The 27627-nt window shown below is 37.6% G+C and overlaps 1 protein-coding gene across 1 annotated transcript; it reads left to right on the top strand.

Annotated features, from left to right (window-relative positions):
- Positions 1-294: 294 nt before the first annotated feature.
- Positions 295-26857, top strand: LOC139149359 (menin-like). The gene is made up of 7 exons (XM_070721083.1): positions 295-745; positions 10662-10856; positions 14547-14689; positions 16034-16074; positions 17767-17991; positions 20511-21596; positions 22498-26857. Exons 1-6 carry the CDS (start codon positions 322-324, stop codon positions 21583-21585), a joined length of 2103 nt encoding a protein of 700 aa, XP_070577184.1. The 5' UTR covers positions 295-321; the 3' UTR covers positions 21586-21596; positions 22498-26857.
- Positions 26858-27627: the final 770 nt, after the last annotated feature.

Here is a 27627-nt window from a genome sequence, read left to right as displayed (position 1 = left end):
GCTCGTGCGTGCACCCATCGTCGCGTGGACTGTGTCGTGATACTCTGCTGCGAGGCCATTGCTCATGTGGGGGGACTGCTCTACTGCAGCCTGCATATTAACACGGATTAGTCGGGCTCTGCATTTGACCGTTGTGGCAATTTGTGTCACGAGTCTGTGAGAGATCTCGAATGGGAATAAATATGAACCATTACAGTTGTTATTTCACAAAACGCTATTGCTGGCTGCACATCAAGGAATGTTGTTCAACTTCACGTCTTTTGGTTAATTACGTCACAGTGAATTTGTAATGAGCAGCCTGCGCAGTGTTTACGGGCAGCAATGAACAAGATGGCGGGTTTTCCGGACAGCGTCAGGCAATACTTTCCCATAGAAGATATCAAGTCTGTGGTAAAACTCGTCCGGGCGCAGTTTACTGGCGATGGCCACCCAGATTTAGCTCTGTTATCCATATTGTTAGGCATTATCGAGAATGCGCTAACGTGTAATCGCACACTCGGGCCACAGAACCAACCAACGGCTGGCGTTGAACGCATTTTCCCAATCATCGAGTTTTCAAGCGTGGAAGCCCTATACGTGAAGTTTGTCACTCAAATCAAAGGTTCTGTAGACACGAGCGAGTACAGATCAGGGCATGCAACTCGAGATTTTGTGAAGAAGGTGTCGGACGTTATATGGAGCTCACTTTCAAGATCTTACTACAAAGATAAAGCGCATCTGCAGTCGCTTTACAGTTTTTTGACAGGTGAGACATACATCACTACGCTACGAGGCAAGCACTACGAACTGCTGTGGTTTCGTGCGCGCGTGGCGTGGGAAGATCGAAATTCGACCCAATGACATTTATTGTGCTGACTACGCAATGCAGAAATCCTTCGCACTTTTGGTATTTTTCCAGGCAAGAATTTGCAGATATCTTGGTTTCAGTTTTATTTACCCGATATGTAGTATCAAAATTTGATTCTCGTTTTGCAATTTGTCAACCGCATCATTCCGCTATGATTCATATTTACTGTTGGCGCTATGAGTCAGTGCTTGTTGTAAACACCGACACCATTACGGCACTGTAGGTACGGTTTCGATGCGACGCTGTTGCGCATTCCGAAATGGCGCTTCAATTACAGATTTTCAACAAGGCGATGCGATTCTTCCAGCACCTTTCAATGCCTCTTAGGCGTCTTTTTCGTGCAATCTATCTCTCCAGGTTGCAACCAGCGGAGTTGTGTTTGTTGATAGCGTGGACTCCCCACTTTCGGCGGCACGGCGTTGCCTCTCAGTACGGTGACCACATGTTTGCGTTTCACTAGCTGTGGCGCGTAAGATTCTAGTGAGACACGCCCCCTGCACCCCGAGATTGACTCCGTCCTATCGGTTCCTTGAAATATAACCCTTCCACGTGATGTACCAAAAAGTGTTCAGTGCCGCGGATTGTTCAGGTACTTAACTACGATAACTCTGGCACCATGTTCATGCCGATGTTTGGATGTTGACGATGCTTTCGGCTTTCCCAATCTCTAGTGTAGAAATTATATATTGAGAGCATCACCTCGCAGCAAAATATAGGATATGTATTGATCCTTTTAATTTTGATTGACTCAAAATCAATATTCATGTACTTCGTGTTTACATAGAAACAATTTAAGAACAAATTTTGTTCATGTACTACATGCAGAAATGGTAAATCTCTCTCTTGTGGCACTACTAAAGTGTATGATGTATTCTTTCCTTGGTCTAACAAGGTCTTGCTGTCTGGTAATGCACATTATGTGGTTTTTGTGGTCACGTTAACATAAATTGATCACTGGTGGACTTCAATACACAAAACCTGTTACTCACAGTTCCCACATAGTAGATATATCCTGTTCATTCATTTTGCTTCGTGTTTTTGCTTGCCCTGTCAGTGAGGTTTTTTGTTCCTTTCCAATCGGTCGATATTATACAGGTTTTCTGAACGGAACTTTTCCCACCGTGCCATCTGTAAACACACTCTGTTTTACTCAGAATTATTAAAAAAACAAAGGGAATTCAGTGTTTGGACATATTGTACATAGAAGACTTAGAACCCACAATAAAGCAAGATACATCATTTTATGGTGTTTGCATCCCAAACTTGCCAGTCCCATCACTAAGTAGTGATACTGTATCAGTTTTATTCTTTAAGGTTCTTATGGAGGCAAGGTGCGATATTCTTTTCCAATGTTCACGGATGGTATCTTAATTCTTGAATGAGAATTACACCCATTCTTTGTCTAAAATCAATCATGTTGTATGATTGATAATGAATCATCATCATTGGACTTCCATATTCAAACAAGGCTCATTAATACTCTCTGCATATCTGAATACATTTACTCACATTTCAAGCGTGAGATGAAACTGCAGCTCTTCATACATACACTCACACATTTTACAAGGATTTTGAATGATTGACATTTGTGGCAAAAGAAGTCTTGAGTAATGATCCTGAGCATGGAATATTCCCAAACAGCTTTCTGAAAAGCAGCATGCAAGCAGATGACAGCAAACTTGCACATATCAAACTGTTGCCATGGTAACAAGACATCCTGCCAAAGATGCAGATGAATGCCAAGTGTTATGATCATTTTGCACATTTCCGGGAATATCTGTTAACTGTATTCATCAGAGTGAGAATTACGGTGTTGATATTGTAGAGTTAGTGAAAATTTCATATTTTATCACCCTGCGGTATTGCCTAAAGAGTATAGTGGCCTTCCTGCTGTGAAGCTCATCACGATCTCTCTATAGGTTTTGCCATTGTATATTTTCATATATTCGCATGGGATATGCGGAGCTCACTGTCAGTAACCATGACATACGTATAAATGATGGTTGTTTTGTTCCTGTAACACGCAAGGTTTCAGCGCTGTGTTGGCAATTATAGAGCTTTTTATCAATAGTTGAATGTGGCTCAACTCAATGGATTTTATGTTTATATTCCCTGGTTATTTAGAGAAAGATTTGACTGAGCAAAAAATGACATCTTGTTGTGACTGTGCATCTGAAATACTTAGTTTCTGCGTGTGAGTATGTAAAATTGTCTGATATAATGCTTTTTATCAATTTTCAAATAAAAGTAGGTGGACAAGATCTGTTTCCCCAGCCATTCAACTCTCCCCTCGATTCATGGTTTAAAACATCAGTTGTTTGGAAGATAAAGTATAAAAGGTAGGTTTTCCTGTCATACCTTGTCAAGAAAAGGTAAAACAAATGATCCAACATCTGCTTCACAGCTCTCCCTTCTTGACTGGAATTGTAGATAGTCCTATACAGAGTTGATGGCAAGGCCATGCAGGGTTATTTTATCGTTTATAGAGATCTCACGACATAACGTCTTTATCATTGGTGCATTTTGATGGATGCACACAGGAGGCAGGGTGTCCTTTAAATACCCATTAGTGATTTGCTGGCTTGAATTTTTAAAAAACAAGTATTAATTAACCCTTTCACCACCATGGTTTAGCCCAAATCCATTGTTAGCAATGGTGAATGTGGACCTGTTTACAGAGAATTGGGGATGAACAGGTCAAACTCTTCTTTAATGATCCTTGAGAGTTTCCATGGAAAAAATATTTTGTTACTTGTTGCTCTTTTAGCCAATGCCAATAAATACTCTTCAAGACTACAGGGCAGTATTTTGAAGGATGGCTTGTACTATGTAAACAGTGACCACTTTGTGTTTGCTATTATTTTATACATCCTTCCGTGGATAGAAACAATAGTCAGTATTTTGTCCAGTGTTTGTTGAAAAGGCATATCTGTTGTTAGACACTTCTGTCATCATCCTTTTCCATGACTTTCAATTTCAAATGATTTATCAAGGGAAAACTTGATAATGTGTTGGTCATATTTGTTGTATCTCATTGCAAGGTTGTGTCTCATTACAAGATCTTAGAGAGTGTGACTTCCTGTTTGTCTCTTTCAAGAGTACCAAAATATATTAGGAAGACCGAGGAAACAATGGTTACGGAGAATAGGAAGTAACATACGATATAGAGAGAAAATATTTTGTGGAAGAATCTCCTCAGTCTACAGAAGGGACAGTCGCACTAAATCATACATTAGTTTTGACCAGTGACTTTTGTTAGTACTTTTGATGAAAAGCTAAGCTATTACCTAACAGCATTTATTTTTAAACCCCAGATAAACCTGTTGCACAAGGTTGAATTTCAGTACATCTTATAAGGATGTAAGATTTGTCACTGCTAAATTAATTTGATGTTCCACATTTTGCTGACATTTCAACAGAAGACATAGTGAGTTAGTTATCAAACATACAATATCCACCATCTAAATCTTACAAGATATAAACTGAGTCGCCCACAGGTTTCTTGATTTTGCCTTGATGGATTGTCTTGTTGTGACAGTGGAAAATTATAGCAGAGCCCAAGGGGTATAGCTCACATACACAATTGGTAAATGTCATCAGTATTTTTGAAACAAAATACTGATCCTTTGGTGTACTGTTCTAGTAAGTTAAAAAAGTAACATGAGTCGAAAATTTGAATTTTTTCAAGCAAAACAATGGATGCAAGAAAGTTCTATTTCAATGGATGACCCATGACATTGTAAATGACAAGTAAGTGCAAACACATCACCTAGAGAAATCAGCAAAGTCATGGTGTGTTGGAAGAGGTAGATTTTATCAGCATTCCACTCATCATTGTCAATATATTATTCCCGGAAAATATCAGTCCTTCCAAGCTGGAGCTTAGCCCTTTATTGTGGCTTCTCTTCAGTTGGCTACATAACACACAAGGATCATCAAGGCGCTAGGCAACTGTAACCCTATCAACAGAAAGCTCTTGTATAAGCCATATTGTTTTTCAATGTGATGGTTTGTCCTATTTAAAAGGCAATGTGTGTGAAATGGGTGATGCATTCTTCTGAGGTCTGGTGTGATCTTTTAATCTACAATATATTCCTTGAGGTTAGAGAGCCATCGTATGGCATTTCCTAAAGATTGTGCGAATAGGGGATTTTAAGGATGATGAAATAAGAGGATTAATCCAGTATGTTTATAACTCAGAGATGTATTTCAGATCATTTTCACTACTTGGTGAATGTCTTTTTTTCAACATGCCCACAGTCTTTCATAGTGATTATGATGTTCACAAGCATTTTTCATCAATCTTAATGTGTGTTTGCTGCAAGTTCATAAATTGACATTAAAACCCTGCTGCAATAAGTGGGGTACTTTTCCTGATGCTCATTAACCTGCTCAAGAGTTGAAGGAATTAAACTTTTTGCATAGTGTTTAAAGGTGTCTAGGTCATAATAGTTGAAAGGGAATGTTTGATGTAATTGTACATAAATTGCTTCTCTGTATGTTCATGTCAAGGGGCAATGTTTCCCTGTTTCATCAAATAGAATGGGGCAGTATGAGCCATTTTTGGGGAATAATGAATTTTTCTTCGACTGATAAGGTGAGAGATACTTTTTTAAGTGTCATGTTATTTTAAAGTCCATTCAAGATGTAACAGCATTCTATTTAATGAACTTTTTATAAGGCAACACAACATCTGAGAAATTTATTCAAATAAATAAACCTGTGAAAGATATTCCCCATTAATTTTCATAAACACAGTCTTTCTCTATCCAAAATGAGGTACCAACGGTGGGCAAGTCATATGTAATATTTTAATGAAATCATCAGAAACAACTTTACAGTTTCAGATTATCAATTTCATAGGATATAACTGTATGAAACAGTTTAAAATGCTGAGATAGTTGCTGTGTGTACTTTTTGTGTAATTAGCAAGTTTGAAAGCTTATAATGGTTAGAAATTGACTATTTACACAGCGTGGAGAAAACCATGGACTGTATTAGAGTAAGTTGTGTTTATGTACTTTTTATCATCAACTTTTTTAGAGGTTTGGAGATGAAGTGTTCAGGTAAGATTTTAACCCTTAAAGCGCCAAAGTCAATTTTTGGCGCCTTTATAACATATACCCCAGTCAGTTTTTTTCAGATTTTTGCCTGAATTTTGATAAAAAAACTGTAGCCAATGAAGTATGTCCATTTGGTCCTAAATTATTTTTAAAAATTACAGAAAAATTCATAAAAATTGATAAATGTTGCACTAAAGCTTTGGTGGGAAAAATTACAGCACTCAAAGGGTTAAAGTTACAGTTCTCCAACCACAAGATATCCATTTAATGCTTGTTAAATACTGTAATAAGATTCAGGCAGTGTGGCTTCTGATGGTGTCAAGATCTGAAGAGCTGAAAAAGTTGAAGGATATGTAAGTTTCTTGTGTCGGCTAATGAGGCCATTACTCATGATAATAGTTTTCAGTATTGATCATTTTCGGTCATTTCATAAAAATAAACCTTTAAGCCGTTTTAGAAAATTCCAACAAGTCACTAATTATTGAGGACACTTGCAATCATTGTTGACGTGCAGTACCAGTAAATTACATTAAGTTAAGTGTACTTGTTTTTTAAGTGAATTTACAGTGAGTTGGAAATGTTTATCTTCTGCTTATCAGCCAAAGAGATGTATAGCAATTGTAATGTTTCTTCCATGAAATTGGATTGGACAAAGTTGGAAAGTATTAATTTTTTTCTCTAAGATTTGAACTGACTGTTATGTGAGAGGAGGGAACCCATATGAGAGGTCCTGTATTTACTACTAGGCATATACGTAAGGAATGCATGTACAATTTACAAATTACCCGTGTCATTGCATGACATTTGAAATAATTTATTGCACTACACTGATATGGGTGTGAGAACTCAATGGCCATATTGTTGTCAACTCTGAATGGATAACAGATTTATTCCCGCCTACAAACTTGGAAATCCTGCAGTCCAAGACATGTTGACTTCACTTTTCTCTTGTGTGACGGAGGTGCCAAATGCTCAGACCTGACTTTATATATGGTATGATGTACCTGTGAAACTAGCTTTCTCACAGATCCTAATTGGCTCCAGAGTTTTTCCCTTTCTTTCCCCGATTTTCAGCTTAATCTAGCCTTGCTCAGTGAGTTAGTGTACTCAGCAAGGTCATGCCATGCGTTTGCCATGGCACTGGCTTAGCCAGTCTGTTTAGGGCATATTGATCATTGCAGTCGGAGATAAGAGGTGGCATAGCGAACCAGGTGCTGTAAGAGAGCCTTTAAGAGAAACTACCAGGAGTTGTATACTGAAGGATCTTGTACATCTGTCATGGTCACTGGTATTATGAGACAAGTTGAAATTCACGTTGATGGTGGTATATCTGAATATGAATCGTTTGGAAGGTAATTTTGATACGAAAAGAAAGTTTTTAGGTATTGTGTGAAAGTATTTGGTCTAGTCATTACATAAGGCATCATGAAAGATTCTCAAAGTAGGTTGTTTTGTTTATGTAAAGTACACCTAGCCTGTTTTATCCAGGGACATATGGGTACACTGTTTGTCCATAGGGTTCTACATGCAGTTTTTCATATCTGCTAAGCCAGGACATTTCCACAAACCATGATCTCTTCCAGTCAGTAAGGTCGATGACATACTACTGTATTACAGATATGGTCACCCCATCACCACTCACAGTCCCTTTGCCCCATGTTTACAGAACTGGCAGTCTTACCAAGCTAACATGGTTGGCTAACCAAGCCATGGAGAGCAAGAAGGATATGCATTGACCAGGAAGGTTAAAGGTCCTGAGGATTTCCTGTGTGCAAATTTTCCTGTTCATAGTCTCATAACCAGGCCTGTGGCATGCATCAATAGCACATAAAACTTTTTGTTTGATGCGACTTTCGGTGGCTGACCAGCACAATGTTATTCAGACTCTTGAGAAAAGAGTAGGAGTTTGGTACTGTATTCATCTACAGGCCCTTGTCTTTGATTCATCATCCCTTAGCAAGTGTACTGTGCAGTTGTTTGCTAAACTATATGTGATACAGGCTATGCATGCAGTGGAAATTTTAATAGGCTATCAATTTAGGCTTACATTTTATAATTAATTGTCGAAATGTTTTTCATAGAAGACTGTCCACTCAGCACATGTCGTTTTTTAGCAGTATGAGAGTTTTGTCCATCTCATATAGGATGTTTCATTGCTTACAATGGTTGCCTTGATTGAGGAGATCTTTCATTGGTCCTGCAATGTAGTACATTTCAGTGGAATGAAAAAACATATTGTTAAGAAATCCTACACTACGTTTATCAATTGAAAGTACCTGGTTATTACAGATGTAGGAGTAGGCAAAAATCTTTGAAGGGACAGCTGTACAGACACTAGCCTTCAAGAGATACTTGAACATAGATGTAGCTAAAACTGTTGAAATATATCATATATTGTCAGGTTACATTCCTTTCAAAGAGACTGGAATCCACGACAGGTTGTACCAAAGAATAGAGTTGGTTGGCCACTGTTCAACCATGAAGTTGGTACAGCAGCTTTTATCAGTTATTTTTCATCATCATCTTTTGATTGAGGGTACAATGAAACAACACTGAGCCACTGCTGATATCCAGTCATGTGCTTTGGTAAACTTAAAACCAGCATTGCCGAACTGATTTATGAAAAATGTTGATTTGCACCGTACAAACACTGTTTTCCTCTACAATACAGGCATGATATTCAGTGAGTTTCTAATCCCTGAGACAAGCCAATGATACCACCATTGGATAAGAGAGAAATAATGAATGCAAAAAGAGTGTATACAAAATTCTGCATAGACTTATCCTATTTGGTTGAACAATATAACCAATTGTTAACATGGTTTACTTGTTTAGCTAGGCTAACATGGTTTATCTGTTCAGCCAGGCTACGTGGTTTACTTGTTTAGCCTGGTTATCATGGTTTACTTGTTTAGCCTGGTTAACATGGTTTACTTTTTTAGCCCTGGTTGACATAGTTATATTTAGCCTGGTTAACATGGTTTACCTGTTTAGCCTGGTTATCATGGCTTAATTGTTTAGCCGGTTAACATGGTTTACTTATTTAGCCTGGTTAACATGGTTTACTAATTTAGCCTGGTTATCATGGCTTAATTGTTTAGCCTGGTTAACATGGTTTACTTATTTAGCCTGGTTAACATGGTTTACTTGTTTAGCCTAGCTGCTTAACATGGTTAACTTGTTTAGCCTGGTTAACATGGTTAACTTGTTTAGCCTGCATGGTTAACATGGTTTCCTTGTTTAGCCTGGTTAACATGGTTTACTTGTTTAGCCTGGTTAACATGGTTGTCATCGACAATTGCACATTTCAGATACACAGAGTACAGGTATGTAAGAGTATCTCAAACCATACACTCCGAGTTCCAAAACCGAGTCGGACTTGCATACTCCGAGTAACACTGCTAACTCGGACTTGTATACTCCGAGTACATGGCCTACTCGGACTTGTATACTCCGAGTACATGGCCTACTCGGACTTGAATATACGCCGAGTAATATGTGTTCCTAGAAACGCATATTTTGCCATGCCAGACAAGAAACGATCTGACAAAAAAAAGCATTTTATTACTAACAGAGTTTACGGCTAGTGCTGATTGATATGTCAAAAATCTGCTCTTTTGCAAAAAAAAATTCATTTTCACGATGTCTTGTAATCTGTTACGCAATGTATATTTAACACGCACGGTCCCTCCACAAGGAGGATGGTTCACAAGGAGGGACCGTGATTTTACCCTCAGAAGAAAGCTGCTGCCACGGCAGGCAGCAAAGTTTTTTGAAAGATGACTTAGACGTAACATTTAAAGTAAAACCAATAAACTTCAGGCAAGTCTAGCCAGTTACTCAGTCCGATATCGAACCATCGTTCAATATTAGCGAAATCAATGCATGATATCACAGGTCAAGTCAGGTCATTATTTACGACAAAATGGTCACTCGCACTCGGTTCATACCATACATGAGCGCACTGTGCTCGTTTTATTTTGAAAAAATATTAGTTTAATAATATTATCAAGACATAAATATGCCTAAAATGCTTCGGCAAGTCTATCATGGCCTTGCCACGCTAGCAAACCAAGGCCACGACGTCACACGTCGACAGGTTATTCAATTATGGCGTTCTAATAACTCGTTGCGCTGCATCGCGGAGATGATGAAACGTTGTTGGGCCCAATTGAAGTCATGTATCAAATCTAGATCTGATCCGATAATGAAGCGAAAAGACAAGACAAACTCATAATTTGCATAACGGTAGCTACACTAGACAACGACAATGACTTGAGCGTGTTGTACAAGATACACAGATCAGAGGTCAGGCTGATCGATCGCGTTAACAACTCTTTCTCTGAGCGACTGGAAGTTCTGCAGTGTGTATACGCTGTTTGCAAATTTTTATCACAAGATCGAATATTTCCTGTGTTTTTCCAGCATCGTTTTTTCTATAAGCATGTGTAACTCGGCGTATTCAACTCCGAGTAGGCCATGTACTCGGAGTATACAAGTCCGAGTAAAGCAGTTTTACTCGGAGTATGCAAGTCCGAGTAACTCAGTAAGCAGTTTTACTCGGACTTGTAAGTCCGACTCGGTTTTGGAACTCGGAGTATGCTGTTAAAAGCACTCTTACATACCTCCAGAGTACCCTCATTGTGAAACTAAATACTATCAGTATAACGTCATCTTTTTTCTGGTAGTACATTTTTAAGTGACAATTGTTCATGGCTATGACACACAAGTTCTTTTTTTCTGTTCTATAGGCAACAAGCTAGACTGCTTTGGCGTTGCATTTGCAGTGGTGGCGGCATGTCAAGTCCTGGGCTATGGTGACGTCCACCTGGCGCTATCAGAGGACCATGCTTGGGTTGTTTTTGGGGAGAATGGCAGCGAGACAGCTGAGGTCACCTGGCATGGAAAAGGAAATGAAGACAAGAGGGGCCAGCCCATCAACCTTGGTAAGGTCAAAGGTCAAGTATGGAGGGGGGGGGGAATCAGCAAATGACCTTATGGTTCAAAGGTCAATATAAACAGTGTTCTCCACAAGGGGTTTTTGACGGGCGGTGCGCCCGGCTTCTTTTTGTCGCCGCCCACCTTTAATCTCGCCCGCCCGCCTTTTATCTCGCCCGCCCACCTTTGTTTTTCTGTCGCCTAAACTGTTTTCACAGTCAGTTGTCCGAACAATATCTGAAAGCCTATTGAATAAAAATGACAGCAACTGACAACGTCGTGTAATAAAGAGGGACCGTTCACACATCTGTCGGTCTGTTTGCGCACTGCATGCAATCCTCAATGTTCTCCCCATGCCCCGACGGCCCGATCCTTTATTTTTTTCGCCCGATCCTGTTTCATATCCGCCGGCGCCGATACTCTTTAGTAAATGTGGTTGAAGACCTATGTTTCTCAGCGGCGATTTTGTCACGCTCTTATTTCAGCAAGCTTTTCAAGTGTGAAACGGCCGTAGTGCCGATGAACACTGGCTAAGACTTCAATTCAAAAAGCTTGAAATGTGTTAAGCTGCCGACCGTACCGTACAGACACCGTCCATTTCATACAACGGACACGGTACACTCGAAGGCTCGTTGTTGCATTTTTGCCAGCGGACACTCAGTCAAAGCATCTATGCTATTGTCAACTGCCATTGCCGCCAATGTCTCGTACTTGTAAGGATCCGAAGGTCAGGAAAAGTGATTTCGATCAGATCTGGCTAAAATCGTACGATTGGTTGAGACAAATATCAGATGCAAAAAAGTATGGTACTTCGCGTGCTCAGGTCGTTGCGTATCCGAGCCAAGTTAGCCATTTTGAGATCCGTGTACGTCCACATGACGTTGAAGCCATGTGTGTCATTTCCTGTCACGCATTCGTAACTTGCATGGATTCATTCGATGACTTTGAGAAGCAGTTGCGTTTGATCAAGTTTCAAAATCCGTGACCGTTTTAAAGTATCAAAGGCACAATGAAATGAAGTAAAAAGAAACTGCACGAGCTAAAATCATCATTCGTGTGATCATCCGAATACAACAGCTATGTACCGTACATACGGTTCTGTAGGCCTACTGTATAGTTCAAAGGTCGCGTGTTGATCGAGATCTGGTGCGCCAGCGTGCTCCACACAAACATGCATGGCAGCCTACGCCGCGCAGTTGTCGAAGTTTTGTACGTTTGCCGAACTAAGAGTCCATGAAATTTCAAATCTTTCTCTTGGAAATACTTGGTATCATTTTTTTCGGGCCTCCCTTTATTATGAATTGAGTTTTAAAGTCAACGTATGTTTCTCTGCAGGCATGCTCCGCTGACTCCGCATTGTAACTTAGTGCATTATTCAGTCCCGTGTCAACTTGTCATGGACGTAAAAAAAAGACGTTCATGGCTTTACCAATCCGGCTACAGACAAACATATAACAGAGGGTCACATGAAAACGTGCCACCATTTGCCACCGATTATTTCGAACACTGATTACTTCTCATGTAGGCCTAACTTTTGAATTTTCATGTTGGTATTGTGCAATATATTTACTAAATTGTGTATTGTTTGTATTAGTTCAATGTGTTTTTTTTCACTTTTGATGTTTTATTATTTATTTAAAGTAAATAGACAGGATTTAAATGTAAAAATAAATTGTATAGCTTGCCATTAATCACTGCTGAATGGAGAAAAAATATTGAGAATGTCAGAAGTATATCTCATCACTGGAGTGCGCCTTGTGAATAGCCCTGGTGATATGTAAATTGTATGCAAATATTATGCAAATACATATACTAATTAGCCGCCCGCCTTTAATTTTCATTTGTGGAGAACACTGATAAAATTCACAAAAGTGAAGGCTATATAGGTTTACTAGCTATTGATTCAATGACAAAAGAATTTTCACAGTGTGCTCAGTGAAATACACTATTAATTACTGTGAGGTTTTTCCAGTAAATGTTACCATTAGTATGTAATGTTCAAAGGTTTTATCAAAAAGTTGATTTTCTACTACAGAGAATCAAGACTGATCACTATCAGTAAAGTATACTTTCACTGTCAGTGCTACTTAGAACTTTCTGACTGATGCGTTTCAGTGGCAGATGAAATCCATCAGTCCATTAGGTTGTAATGGAAAGCCAGTTTATTCATGCATTAGCAAATAAATAATGAACTGTAGCTACAGAGAGAAGTATGTATTCTATATTTTTATGACCTTAAAACAAAGGTTCTGATTACATCCACCTTAAATTGTTTAATTGCACTTGTCATTTTGAGTTATAAGGTTTCCACTTTGGGAAATAATTCACGACTTGATAATTAATGGAGGTGAAGATTTCCTGTCATGTGTGGTGTTTTTTTTGCTGTTCTGAAAGAGAAGTTACGGATTAAATTCTCAGAAATCGACAGTAACGAAACATGTTGGGAACTGAATACTTTTAATGGATCACTTCCCAGATAGTCACGACAACATGGGCATAGCTATTTTGGGTAGTGTGACTAAGTGTCTCTTTAGGCCTGTATGGAAAAACGTGCACTGATGACATTTCAAATCAGTTCGCCTTCCAAGGTTTTACAGCAAATTAAAGAAAACAAGCAGTGTCGTGAGAAATCCTTTTTTTTCCCCATTTGAATGAAAGTGTGTCTGATTACTTATATCTCCATGCAGTGTATTTCCCACATTTAAGGAATGGCATTGGAGTACTGTACTGAGAAAAGCTATGATTAGACATCCTAATGTCAAAGGTCGAACCTCTAAGAGATGTGCCTTGAATATATTGTGGTAGTGGAGTTCAGATATGATGCGCTTTGAATTTGACTATGATGAACTAACAGGAAGAAGACTAATTTATGTTATTTAAATTCAACACAAGACTAATTATATTATTCAAATTCAGTTCATCTAAGACTAAGGAGACATATGGGTGAAAAAGGAAAAAATTATGCTGACATTTTTCGGCGGGAAAGCAGTCCTTTTACTATTATATCCCATGAGTAGTTTTGTCTTATGATGCGACAATTATGAAGGGAATGAAATCTATCTTCAGACATCAGCGATTTAATGACAACAGTTAGAAATTGCAACTAATATCACATCTGAAAAGTTGAAAAGCTACTGCCAACAAACATGTTACACTTTCAGAAAATAAAACCTTTTTTAAAGAGAATTGGCAGGGTAAAAAGTTTCTGTGTTGTTCTGACATTAAGGGAATCATCCAGTTACAGAAAAGTTCCGATTTTGTGTCAAGGCAGAGTGAATATAGAGACTTTCTGATTGCTTTTTCCTTTGTATCTGGGCAAATCACATAATTGTTGATAATTGAATGTGTTTAGATTCAAGAGGTTGGATATAAATACACAGTCTTCACTTCAATAGCTGTCTCAGGTCATGTATCATTTGATTTGGAAAATCATATCTTATGTATGACTAACATTGGCAAACTGAATGTGTTTTGCTTATGGCTTTTCATGTACACAGAATGAAATTTCATCAGATAGTGTTGTCATGACGACAACATGCTCAATCAATCACCTTGATTTTAAAATATTTCCCAATTCTGATAATGGCATTAGAACTAGAATTTTACTCATCAAAGAATTTTGCTGCTGTAGTCTGTCAGTTTACACACTGTGTACATTTTGAATCTGATATCAAGTGCCTCTGACGTGGATTTCACAGGTGTGGCAGAGAAATCGTGGCTGTATCTGAATGGTCAGCCTGTGGTCTGTACACGTGAAATGGAAGTAGCCGCTATGGTGTCTGGAATCAACCCATCCATCAACACAACGACTGACAGCATAGAGCTTGGATCACTGCAACAGGTACGTTGAATCACTGTCTTGCAGGGTTTTTTCCCAGAGCATGGTACTCTGATAACATCAATTGCACTTTGTACTCAGTACTCTCCGTTTTCAGTACAAACACAATTTACACAGCTTTATGTCATAGGGTCAAAGGTACAGCTGTATTTTATGTTGTGTCCTCCCTGTCAAACATTCAATATTTTCAAAGATGTACAAAACTTTGTGTCAGCTCTTGAACACTCAATGTCTGTATCTTTATAATCTAAAACATTTTTTATCATGAATTTTAACATTGAAACAGTACTTTTTCAGTGCTTGTACAAAAACTGTGCATGTTTGGGTGAATAATAATATGAAAAGACAAAACAAATTCAAAAACTTGCCAATCAAATTTTAACAAAGATGTTATCTGAACTAGTGTTCACTGATATGCAGTGTTGATTGACAGACCAGCCTTTTTGTGTGACAATATGCTGTAATAACTAATGTTAAGCTAGTGATATACTAATTAATTAGATTTTTATCATCCAGATTATATATTGTATCCTTAGCTTTATACGTCCTTCTGCCATTTATGTTATGAGTATATACAATTCACATTATGAACTAAGCTTGCACTTGCAAGAATGTTTCAAGACTTTAATTGTGTGATGTCTATCAGTAATACAGTCAATCCTTCATGCAGTTTAGCATTTGGAAAGTACATCAATAACTTGTCATACAGGGCTTTTACATAGATGTGGCACCGTAGTTACGAACAACTACCTGTACTTTGGATTTCTTATAAACATTGTTGCCCAATATCTTTGTGGCGCTTTTGAAATGCCGTTATGATATCCTAGCTCAACATCTGTACCATTCGCTCTTCAAGAATATGCCCCTATTCTACATTCTTCATGAGCTGTCTTGACATTGAAATGTATGAAATCATTGTGATGGTTGTTAGTAAAACATGGTCCAATTTTGCATCATAAAGCAATAACCATACTAGTAAACACGAGTTACAAGAATATGCACTCTTTGATGTTGCTATGACTTGTTGGAAGAAAATGATGATATGGATTGTACAGATAATCGCTGGTTTTCTCTACTCTCCTCTGGTGAAAGCTGACTTCCGGCACTCATGTGGATGTAATTGGATTATTAAAGTGAAATAAAAATTGATCGGAAACATGATGTACATCGTGACATTAAGGGTCCGAGTGTTTAAGGTCCGTGACAGACTAGAGCATCAACCAGGAACAGAACTGCCATTTACGACATGCTGGTAGAATTCACCACTTTAGAAGGCCTTTCTTTTCTGATAATCTTATATGAATAATTTTCTATCATTGATATTTTCATAACCATTGTTTGTTTCAGGAACTTCTGCTCCTTTTGTATGATCTTGGACACCTTGACAAGTAAGTTATTAAGAAACAAGTCAGTTGTGTTAACAGTAGTCTTTAGAATTGTATGGAAAGGATACTAGATTAGAAGTGTTGTGGTTTGATTATTTTGGCCCTCTGTCCTAAAACTGCTACTCCTTTGGAAAAATTGTCAGAGATGTATTAATTTCTCAATCATTTTGATGTTTATCTGCATTCTTGTCTGATGGCTAGTTTCAACTGAAAATGCAGAAGACGGTCACATTTTGACCAGTAAATTGAGACATACCATAAAAACTAAGTGTTATGACGGTAACTTTAAACCAGTTCAAGACAATGACTTTTATGACTTGAAAGAAAGAAAGAAAGAAAGGTCAGAGAGGAATACAATGGGTAAAGATTCACAGGGCACAGTACTTGGATGTGAGGTGATGATATTCAGAGTTGTGATGAAGTAATTTTACGTACTTTGTTTTAACCACAAAGCGTAGAGTGCATATGTGATTGACAAGTGCTACATAACTGTTTGTGAAAGCTATGCCATACCATCAAGCATATTTATGCAGATCTGTATATCTGTTTCACATTTTGTGTCAAATTATTAGATTATATCGTTTTTGGTCCCCATGTGCCAAGGCACACCAGGGAGCCAATGTCATCATTCTTTCAGTCTGTGTGTATGTAGGTGTCAGTCTGTCTGTCCAGCTGTCCGTATATAGACCAAATTTGTAGAGCTCTTGACTCAAATATTACTACACCAAATGTGACTAGCTTAGGTATGTAGGATGTATGTATGATTACATAGAAGTGACTGGATTCTTATAGATGTGGCTTGCAAAATTGAGAGAAAATTATGTAATTATGGTCTTGCATAAATTTCAAAATTTTCTATCAATAAAAGAGTTATTACTTTGATATTTGGTGTATCTGATGGTAGGTAGGGATGATATACTCCATATTTGTCCAAATTAACATGAAATTTGCATATTAGGATTTCTTTTAATTTTTTGTGAAGTCTTCAAGACTCACTTGTCCTAAAGGTTTCAATTTGAATTTTACTTCTTTTATGATGACCTGGTTATCATACATCCAAATGTTGATAAAATTTGAATTATGTAAATATCTGTGCCTAGTTTTGTTGAGTTTTATCAAAACATCATGTTTTGTAGAACTGTTGATGTTAATAACATTCAAAGGCTATTAATAAGTTTCTAAGGGTGATTTGATGTGATTCGTGAAATTCTCATGAAGTTTGCATATATAAATTTTTAGGGTAGATTTCTCATTTTGTGTGATAACATCAACAACTTTCAAGTTTAGTTTACAGGTACCTGGGCCTGACTGATTTTTATTCTGTACAAAACTTTATGTTTAGTGAAAAAAAGTCAAGATATATGTTTCATGCTATTTCCATATTAAATTTTTAGGTGCCATGGACTGGTCAAGTTCTGGAAATAATAATACTGATTACATTGTGTTCTATTTTCGTCATCACGGCCATATAACATGGGAACACTGAAAGTTTTACTGTTATCTAGCTTGTGGATCATCAATCATTAATTTTAGTATTGCATGCATGCATTAAAGGTGCTCAGTGCATGAGACTGAGGGAGCAGTGCCATCATTGTCCTCTAATTATATTAAACATCAATTCACACAACCATTATCTATGATAACAGAACATTTGTTAAGAAAATCTGACTTTGAGTTTCTGTGTTTCACGAACAGGTATCCCATGGCACTCGGCAACCTCGCTGACTTGGGAGAGATTGATCATGAAGCTGGTCGTTCGACGCCCAGTGAACTCTTCAAGCAGGCCATTGAGTCTGCCAAGAAATTCTACAATAATCAACATGTTTATCCATATACATACTTTGGTGGACACCTGTACAGGAAGAAATGTTATAAGCTTGCATTGGAGATGTGGGCCAATGCCGCTAATGTCATTAGAAGGTCAGTTCCAACACTTTCACCCCGGTCCAAACCTTTCATTCAGAACAACATTGGGTCGACCAAACTTGATAATAAGAGAATCACCGTTGTAATTTTTCTAATGACTGGGTTTCAGTGTTTTCTTTCATATTGCTGTGAAATTTATCATTGATTTTGTCCTCATAGTCCACTTTGCAAGTAGCAGGTAATCCAAATATAAAATCTGCATGCACCAAACATGATTTTGATCACCAAACTGTTAGGTTTCAGGTGCATGTGTTTTAGTCTTTCTGTTCAGAAACAGTTACTTCACCCACAATCCATCAGTCATTTCAATGCAAGAGTTAATGTAGCGTTGACCTTAACATAATTTATTTCCTTGCTTTCAGCAATATAGTGGCTGATGTAAACGTGAAAGAGTTTGTGACTGAAAAATCCAACAAGATGCTTGTCCATGTGTATTGGTCCCTCGCTTCAACTTGATGAATTGTATTAATTTATTGTGAAACTATTGAAAGTTGTTATTGGGATCAAACAATGAAATTATTCATTTGCATTTGGAACATATAAGAAAGCATGTTTCCAGATATTTTAAGTAAAATTGCCTTTTGTAAAATTAAATGTTGCCAGCCAATTTAACAGTGTTCAAATGATTAGGTGAGATGCATGGCTCACACATATGCCTAACTGTGACCTACTCCTTTTCAGATGTATTGATGTTAATATTATTGAACCATTACCTTGGCTTTATCTCTTCACTGGTCAGTTAATAATGGCCTATTTATGGTTTGTTTGAAATAAGAAAGGTTTTTAGAAATCGATTCATGACAGTCATTCTGGTATATAGACCTTGATATTGCCGTAAGTGGATAAACTGTATCAACGTTCTCTGTTGTTGTTCCAAAATTTGTGACAAATTTCAGTGCTCTTGGAATCCTTTTAGAATTTTCTTATAACATCAGGTTGCCCAACATTTATTGAATTCAAAGCTTCTATTGATTACATGCACAAGTCTTTTGGATCTTTTGTTACCATAGCATTGGCATTGATTTTTTTGAATACTTTACAGTTTAAGAGCAAAGGGAAAATTTTGTAGAAAAATTTTAAATGGATTGTGTAGAAATATTGATCCTACATTGGTATTTTACAGAGAATCAATGGTACAGGGTGTTGTGTTTTGAACATGGTAGGAATGATGAATCTCTACGGTAGACTTGACTAACCAGTAAAAACTTTGTTACTTGTTTTGAGGTTTTCTCTGTATTATATGTTTCTTAAAGTATTTTTTCACGGTACTGTGCAAATACTGGAAGGAAGTTTTCATGTCTCAACAAACAATTGAATAAACACAAAATCATTTATACCTGGAAATTAAACCACAAGATGCCATCACCAGCAATATGTGCCATGCAGACAACTGAAGAATTGCTACTGAATGGTTTTTAGCTCACATTTGTATATGTACCGTATATATACCAAAGATAGCTTATCTGATAAGTCTGTGGCATCTGCATGTCTGTATGTATGTATATATGTCTGTCCACATCAAAAACTCCAAGCACCTGCAACCATCTTAGTATTTGGTATACAGATGCACCTTTAAAGCCGCACTTTTAAATCCCAGGTTCTCGCATTAGTGGAGTTCTCCTCCCAGTCAAACACATGGCCAGTATGATGTTTGATTTCTATAACATTAATTACACAAAGTGGTCTAAACCTTCTGTCACATTTTGCTAATCCTGCAAACAGAGTTTATGCAAGCTTTTGATCGACGGTCAGTTCAAATCGCCAACGGTCATTGATTCCCCACCACAAACGCTCCAATATCCTAAAAAATTGTCTTCCAGTCGCGTTAGACTTTGAATATAACCACAGAGTTCGATCGGCAGCAACTTCACGCTGACTGCTTGGCAGTCTGTCTGTGTTTTTGCGGCCGGGGAAAACTAAAAAGTGGCATTTTCTGGAGCGCGTGCCCGCGTGTTGCCTGTTTGGTGTCCACTTACACAATGAACGCCGCCATACCTTGGCAGCCTTTTAAAGGGAGGCTCCGCCTTTAAGTTAGATTTTATCATATTGCGGTGAAATTCTCATATTTGCATTGAGAGGCAATTTTTCCTGTTTATGGTCAACAAATCTTCTCTGAAACCACTTGTCCCATTGTTTTCGAATTTGATATGCATGATCCTAGAGTTGACCTCTGTTAGGTTCGTTCAAATTGTGGTGAAGTTTTCATATTTGAATTTTCAGGCAATTTTTCCCATTTTTGATCAAAAATCATCTTCTCTGAAACTGCTTGTCAGATTGCTTTGAAAGTTGGTATGCATGATCCTAGGGTTGACCTCTGTTAGGTTCGTTCAAATTGTGGTAGAATTTTCATATTAATTTGGAGGCTTTGCTGTCTGTATATTCATGCCTGTCCAATTATAGTAAGTTTCCTTTAATGTTATGATAATCAACTGTGCTCTAATTTTTGTGAAAACCGCATGTTTTGCCCATAAAGCTAATTATCAGACTATCTTATTTTGATTCGCCCATTTCAGATACAACTACAATCGAGAGGATGAAGAAATCTACAAGGAGTTCTTAGAAATAGCCCATGAATTGATTCCAAATATGTTGAAAACTGCAAGCATGGTGCCCCTGCACGAACAGTCCATCTTGCGTGACCCACAATCCTTTGCATATCTCCTGGAGTTCTATGATGGCATCTGCCAATGGGAAGAAGGAAGTTCAACGCCAGTGCTACACATTGGCTGGGCAAAGCACTTCATCACATGTGTCGCTAAGTTTTCGCCAAGTATTCGCGAACTGCTTGACATCAAAACAGATGAGGAGGAAGAAGATGACAAAGACGGAGAAGGTGGGAAAGAGGAAAAAGAGAACGACAGGAACGGACAGAAAGATGAAAATGATACTGCAAATGGAGACACAAAAGGCAAAATACCGGGAAAGAGGCCGGGTGGTGGCAGAAAAGGCGGAACACATGAGGGAAAGTCAAATTCAAAAGATCAAGTGAAAGGGGAGAAAGCCGAGACAAAGTCGGAAAATCGTAGTGGCGAGGAAGAAAGCAGTGACAGTACAAACCCAAACATTTCTGCCCTAGCAGCAGATTGCGGCGATGTCTTACACCCGGATTATCTCCTGGAAAACCTGACCACAGCAGCAGCTACGCCTTTCACCTCATCAGCGTGGGATGGCAAAACTGACTTCAATGACTTCCTCAGCTCCCAATCCAACGGCAGCGCTTTCCCAGGAATGACTATGGAATCAGTCATGAAAGCAGAGAGCCCTGCAGAGATGGTCCTCCACCGGCAGAGCCGAGGCGACGGCCAAGTGGGTGTGCACGATGAGGACAGCAACCTCAGCATGCAGTCCAGCGATGGAGGATTCGCAACACCGCAGCTACCGCAGCAACACCTGGTCACTCCTAAAATCACCTTCACCAGTGCCAAAATGAAAGGACTCCGAGACTTGCTGACGACAGGTGGGAAAATCAACACCAGTGCTATACAGCTCCAGTTGACAGCTCAGTCACAGGTGACAGTCATGAAACGCAGAAGTTCAGCATCGGATTATGACTACAGCAGTCAACGGCGAAGACAACGACGAGAATAACAAACCTGAAGGTGAGTAACAAACTCAAAAAGAAAGGTAGCATTTTGTCAACCCAGTGGCTAATACTTTAGCAAGACCATGTGAGTCCATAGCACTAAAGACAATGCGTGTAGGTTTCATGCATTTAATAGCTTCTTTGTATCAACTTGTATCCTGTTTGTATTTTCATTTGAAGGCACCAATCTCATTGAAGTGCACGGTGTGTTTAGTATTGTGTTAAAATGTTAAAATGTACAATGTTAGTTATCACAGTGTCAGATGTTTTGAAGAGTAATATTAGTAATATGTGATGTATGTAGGTGATATTTTTAAGGTATGGGAAGTAAGGTAATGCTTAACAGTACGCCAAATTTCAAATCACTGGAATTATCAAGAATGATGGGATAAGGGTCTTACAATTCAGGAAACATAGAATTGCGTGATAAGTATGTGTAATCAGCTCAACAGACACTTCCTGTAAAAGTACATCCCATCGTAAGAATGCATCACTTATAGCAAGACAGACGGGCAGAGTAGTAAAGAGTAGACTTTATCAAAAGTAGGCGTGAGTGAAAGTGATAACGCAACATACTTTCAAATTCACCATGGAGATCCACATGTTCTGTATTGAAAGAAGGAATCAACAAGATAAAAAAATGGGGCAGTGTGCAGCCACTCGGAAGATTGTAGCTTATTCGTTGGCTGTGTATCATTGTCATTGTTGAGTCATTTCAAAACAGCCAATTACTTTCACAATAGTGTTAGTTTCAGACTCCTTATGTTGCTTTAAATAATTAATCCAACCTATCGTATATGACCTGAGCCACTATACCTAAAAAAGAGTTAAAAACATCACTTGAAATACATATACATTTAAATGTTTCAGATTTGTATTTTTGTCATTTTTTTTGTTGTCACATTTGTCACTTCTAGATTTATAAGCAACTATATGGCGATCAAGATCTATCAATACATTGGATGCTGGCAATTTGATATCACTAGAAACTGCCGTGGCAACAGTGCCCCAAAATGCAACAATAGGAGCCAGAAGAATGAAGTTGGCATGACAACCAACTACGAATGTTATGTACTATTTATTGTTTTGTCCCAGTGTATATAGTGCTATATATGTATGTTTTGTGTTTACCATGTTATTGTGAGAACTTTCAAAATATTTCAAGATCACGAGCACTAGGTACGTTATTTATGCGACCATGAAGAGCATCAAGATTTGAATATTGCTGACGTCTGCATGACGCCATTGACTTAATGAACTTTGACCTCTTTTTGCCAGCTTTGTATACCACTTTTCAAGTCAGAAAGAATGAAGTCTGCTTGTTTGTCTTTTTTTATGTTTTAACTCAGATGTAAATTTTGAAATAAAAAAGAAAAAAATGTAGTCTGTCCTTGTCGAAAAATTGATTTTGAGCAAACTGCTAAAATATGTAGATAATGTAGCAGGGTTTTGATAAGTAACTAATGGCGGAAATTGAAGTTGCAACCCTCAGAACAGAGGATAATGAAATCACCTTTGCAACAGTTTTACTCTACGTACAATCAAAACTTTATTTGATCCTAGAAAAGTTCATCTTTATTAAAATGTATGACACCCATTTTATCAAACTAATTGTGTTTGTCGTTGTAACCTAAAAAAATTGATGATAGACCTAATGTTTTTGTGTACATTTTTCATTTTCATATGTGTTGAACACACTTAATCTCGTGATAAATTTTATGATTGAACAATTTTGATTAAATTGATAATTCTACTTACTGATGAGGTAGAAGAACTAGTTTGCAATCCTATCCCCACAAATATATTGCATAACCTTGAAAACTCACTATTTTCCTCCAAAATAAATTTTAATACTTAACAATAGAGTTATTTCCACTGCCAAATAGACATTATATACAAATCACAGATAGTTGATGTTTCGCTCTTGATGTTGAAGTTACTGTTCAGGTTCTGTTTGTGTAGAAAAAGCACAATAAAAATTATTAAATAATTCAACCCACATCATAGCATATAAAAATAATACAGATAATGTTCATGTTGATCCTTCTTGAAGTCACCTCTAGGGGGCGATGTTACATTTGTGATGGAGTCTTCCCTAAAAAACGGAAGTGACTTTGTATTCAGAATTCTCTGGTCACTTTTACCCATTCTATTGGTATGTCATTAATACATACTCATTATAATGTCAAAAGTACGAAACGCTGTCATATCTATGTTTGAGATACTGTCTTTTTTAACTTTATTAATTATTTGTTATTACTGCAGACAGAACTAAATGTGTGCCTGATGAGTAAGTGGCTTCTTGTTCTGTTGTCATCAATGAATCTTAACTTTCTTCCCATTTAGGACCCAACCACTGATTATACTGATAATATGTTATATTCTGAAATGCCTTCATTACAAATACTTCATTTATGTCTGTTTTAGGGAGGTTAGTGTCATTTTATGAAAGTCCTCAAACTCGGATACAGATCTCTTCCAATGTACTTTATTCAATTTATTCACATTTAGTTATTTCATTCATCACACAAAACCCCATGTCTGCTTGTTCACTTTGTGATTTTTGTTGTATATTGCCCCGAGCAGGCAAGAGAATTAAAAAAAAACGATGTGTATATCATTTTTTGAAGGCATTTTTGCCCAATATATATTCCAGATATATAGAGATATAATGTTAGAGATATCATGATTATTCTAAATTGAAGAATATTACAAAGTGTTGTCATCTTTTTTCCCTTTCTTTGATAGATTCAGTGAACAGATAGATGTACAAACAGTAAACAGGCTGTCAAAAGTCCAGCTTACCAATATCAGATATCTAACAGTTGTTGTAAAATTTATCTTGTGTACGTTTCAGATCACAAGCACTCATAAACTTTAAAACTTATTTTTTTGTGTGTGTGAAATGATGCTGCTGGAGCAGTTGACAGTTTATGACTCGGTAAATCAAGAGTTATGTTCAGGTAATGTACAGTTGCAATGAAAAGCAAGGAAATCAGGTTTTCCTTATCTTTATGTAGTGTAGTTCTGCCTTGAAGGTTTGGAATACTTAGATGGGCAAATGTATCTGTAACTTTATTATTTAGCTGTGACCAGAACGGTAGTAAAACTTTTGAAGTTTGAGTTTCAGCAGAAGTGTAACCAGTTGAATAAATTACCCACAACACTCTTTGATTTGTACCAACAGATATTTGAAATGGAAAAACCTCTGCTTGATAGATGCTTGATAAATGTCTTCAAGTTATCATCAGATAATGTTTAATGACATCTTGTTTCAGAAAAAAAATGATAATATTGAAAGTCAGTTCATTTTTTGCAGGGTATGCAGGTACCATCCGTACTTCACTTTTGGTAAACTTGAAATGACCAAAAATGAGTGATTATTTTCTGTCGGGACATTTGAAACTTCTGCACAATCTTTCAGAAAAAGAAAGATGTGTCAGATTTCATGGAGTACTGCCTGTTGGTACATATCATATTGTATTATGTGTAATCTGGAGTACTATGGTCTGTTCGTCTGGGTATCCTTATTTATCCAGAACAATGTTATTATATTATTGTTTCAATAGTACATGCAGATGTTGGTGTCTTCAGTGCCGGTTCACTCTGATATTTTCTCTTCCCTTTGAACCAGTGAGAGGTTTTCTCTGCTAGATTGTTGGCCGATGCCATTGTGTTTTCTGTGGCCAGAACGATGAACCTGTACAGAGCAGCATACTTTGAAAGGCTGATCCATGAGTCATTAGTTCTTGAGTGATGTGGCTTGGCCCGTGTACTGAGACAGCAGTCTTAGTGTTCAACCTTGGAAGTGTTGGTGTCTGTCATTGGCAAGGAACAGGATTTTTAAAAGAAAGATGTCTGTTTTAAACAAAAGATGTCTGTTTTCCCTGTTGTTTAACTTCTTGACAGAGAACAGTTTGTAAGTTGGTGTGTACGGTAGCTTGTTATGTTAGATAAGTATCCCTGGAATCTTTGGCTGAAATTTGCCACGTTTTGACTCTGATATGTGTCTGGTACATTTCATCTTTATGTACGTTGATACTTGCTGATTCACTCAGCACTGTTTAGTTTCCCAGAATTCAGCTCTCATCATGTCTGTGGAAGCATTTCAAAGATGATCTCACCGCCACTTGTATTGAAGTAATGCATGAAAGATGTGAAGTGGGGAAGAAGGGAAATTTGAGAAATGTTTACTTGAAAAACTACTGACGTCTCAGTGTTGCAGATTTGTGCATACTTCGCCAGTGAGAGTTGTATCATATTAAGATGACTGCATGCTGATCAGCTTGTGTCAGAAAACAAAAATGTATTGTAGCATGGCAACAAAAAGCTGTGAAGCAAAATAGACGTCAAAAACGGCAACTTTGCAGAATTGTGAAAGAGGAAGGAAGTGCATGCAAATAGTATTTTCAGGGCTGATAAGTAGAAGACTCTGATAGAATGAGTGAATTGAAAGATTTTTGGGAGAATTTCAATAATGTTATTTCCAGGGAAATTTGAGAAATGTTTACTTGAAGTTTCAATATATGCAAGTTTTCTACAGTTCAGAACATTCAAGAAAGGAACATGGGTTGTCTCAATTTGCTTGATATCTCTCTTGCCTTTTGTAAGTTTTTGAATTTGTTTCACCGTACTCTTTGCGTGTAATTTTTGTCTATTCAACATGCATTTGACCGTTTTCCAAGGAGCTGCCCCAAATGGATGAATGTTGTAGAGATAAGCCACGGACATGTTCAGAGTTTTACAAGCAGAGCAATGAATGTTTGTTTTTAACCCTTTCACCCCTACTCAGTAGTTTGCAGGTCCAACTTTGCCATAGAAAAACAACTGAATCGTACAAAAGTGCATTGGTGAAAGGGTTGAAATCGATGTGTGGCAGTGTGTGATGTGTTAATGGAAGTTGTTAGTTCGGATAAAGTTAAGTTCTTTGCATTCAAAGGTTTAATCAGTGAGAAGAAGTGTTTGTAATCAGTCAAAGTGTGTCATCTTCCATGATGACAAAAACCCACCTTTGAGATGTAAAGTAATGAGATACTGTCGACAATTTTCTTTTGAGGGAGAACAAGAGAGAGGTGGGCAGCTCAAGATAGTTTTGTGTCCCTTTAGAGGACGATTCTAGTTACGCTTTTAAGAACTTTTTTCTTCTTGAAAGACTTGATTTGATTCCATCCTGTCATTTACAGAAGCTATCATATTATAGAGCATATATTTTTCCTCCTTGTTCTGTATAGCGTATATTCTAAGTAGCTCAATAAAGATAATCTTGACTGCAATACAGCTTTTTCTTGTGAGCCATTTCTTTCTCAGATACAGAGAATAATCTAATGCATGATATTTGAATTTACCAGAGAGTATACAATGAAATTTTCGATAAATTCCAATCTCCTTATGTCTGAGATGATAAGGTCACAGTATTGAAGGGTGATACTGAATAGTCTCACTGCATCTGTGCAAAAGCAAGCATTCTTTGAAATCATTATACACCACCACCTCCACAGCACATACACACTATGTAACACATAGTCAGTCATTTGCGCACATACATGTATACACACACACACAAACGCACACTTTCACAGATTCAGTCATACCAAATGCACATCAAGGCAACCACATTTGATATTAGGTAAAATTGAACAGTATATGCAGTTACTAAGAAAGCTACACTACATATTGGTTTGATTTGCAGTATGATGATCATGGACTTGGTTCCCTACTTGGACCTAATTTGCAATTTATCAATTCGGCCAATTTTTTCTATAAATTAAACTTAAATTGATGATTAATTGTGGTACAATAGCAAAATTTGGCACAAACCCATTGTACGAGCTGATAATTTAAGGTGTAAATTTAAACTGAAGTTACAATATTGCATTCATAGCCTACCCTGTGATTGCTTGATTAAGCCAAGACACTGAACAGCTCACCCACACATTGTAGAGGAAGGCTTTGGTGGCCAGAAGAGATGACTAAAATTTTGAGTGAACTTCTTGCATGGCACAAGTTTTTGCTGCCGTCAATGAAGAGGACAATCTGACACTGCCAAA

This window comes from Ptychodera flava, chromosome 14 (genome assembly GCF_041260155.1).
Source record: "Ptychodera flava strain L36383 chromosome 14, AS_Pfla_20210202, whole genome shotgun sequence".
Lineage (NCBI taxonomy): Eukaryota > Metazoa > Hemichordata > Enteropneusta > Ptychoderidae > Ptychodera > Ptychodera flava.
The sequence above is the reverse complement of the archived record's forward strand: the minus strand, read 5'-3'. Positions and strand labels throughout refer to the sequence as shown.

Bases quoted from the DNA above. Each gene is read 5' to 3' on its own strand.
- LOC139149359 (XM_070721083.1), top strand. From the start codon at position 322: ATGAACAAGATGGCGGGTTTTCCGGACAGCGTCAGGCAATACTTTCCC. The intron at 10,857-14,546 runs GTAAGGTCAAAG...TGGATTTCACAG, and splicing joins GGGCCAGCCCATCAACCTTG to GTGTGGCAGAGAAATCGTGG. The intron at 17,992-20,510 runs GTCAGTTCCAAC...CGCCCATTTCAG, and splicing joins GCCGCTAATGTCATTAGAAG to ATACAACTACAATCGAGAGG.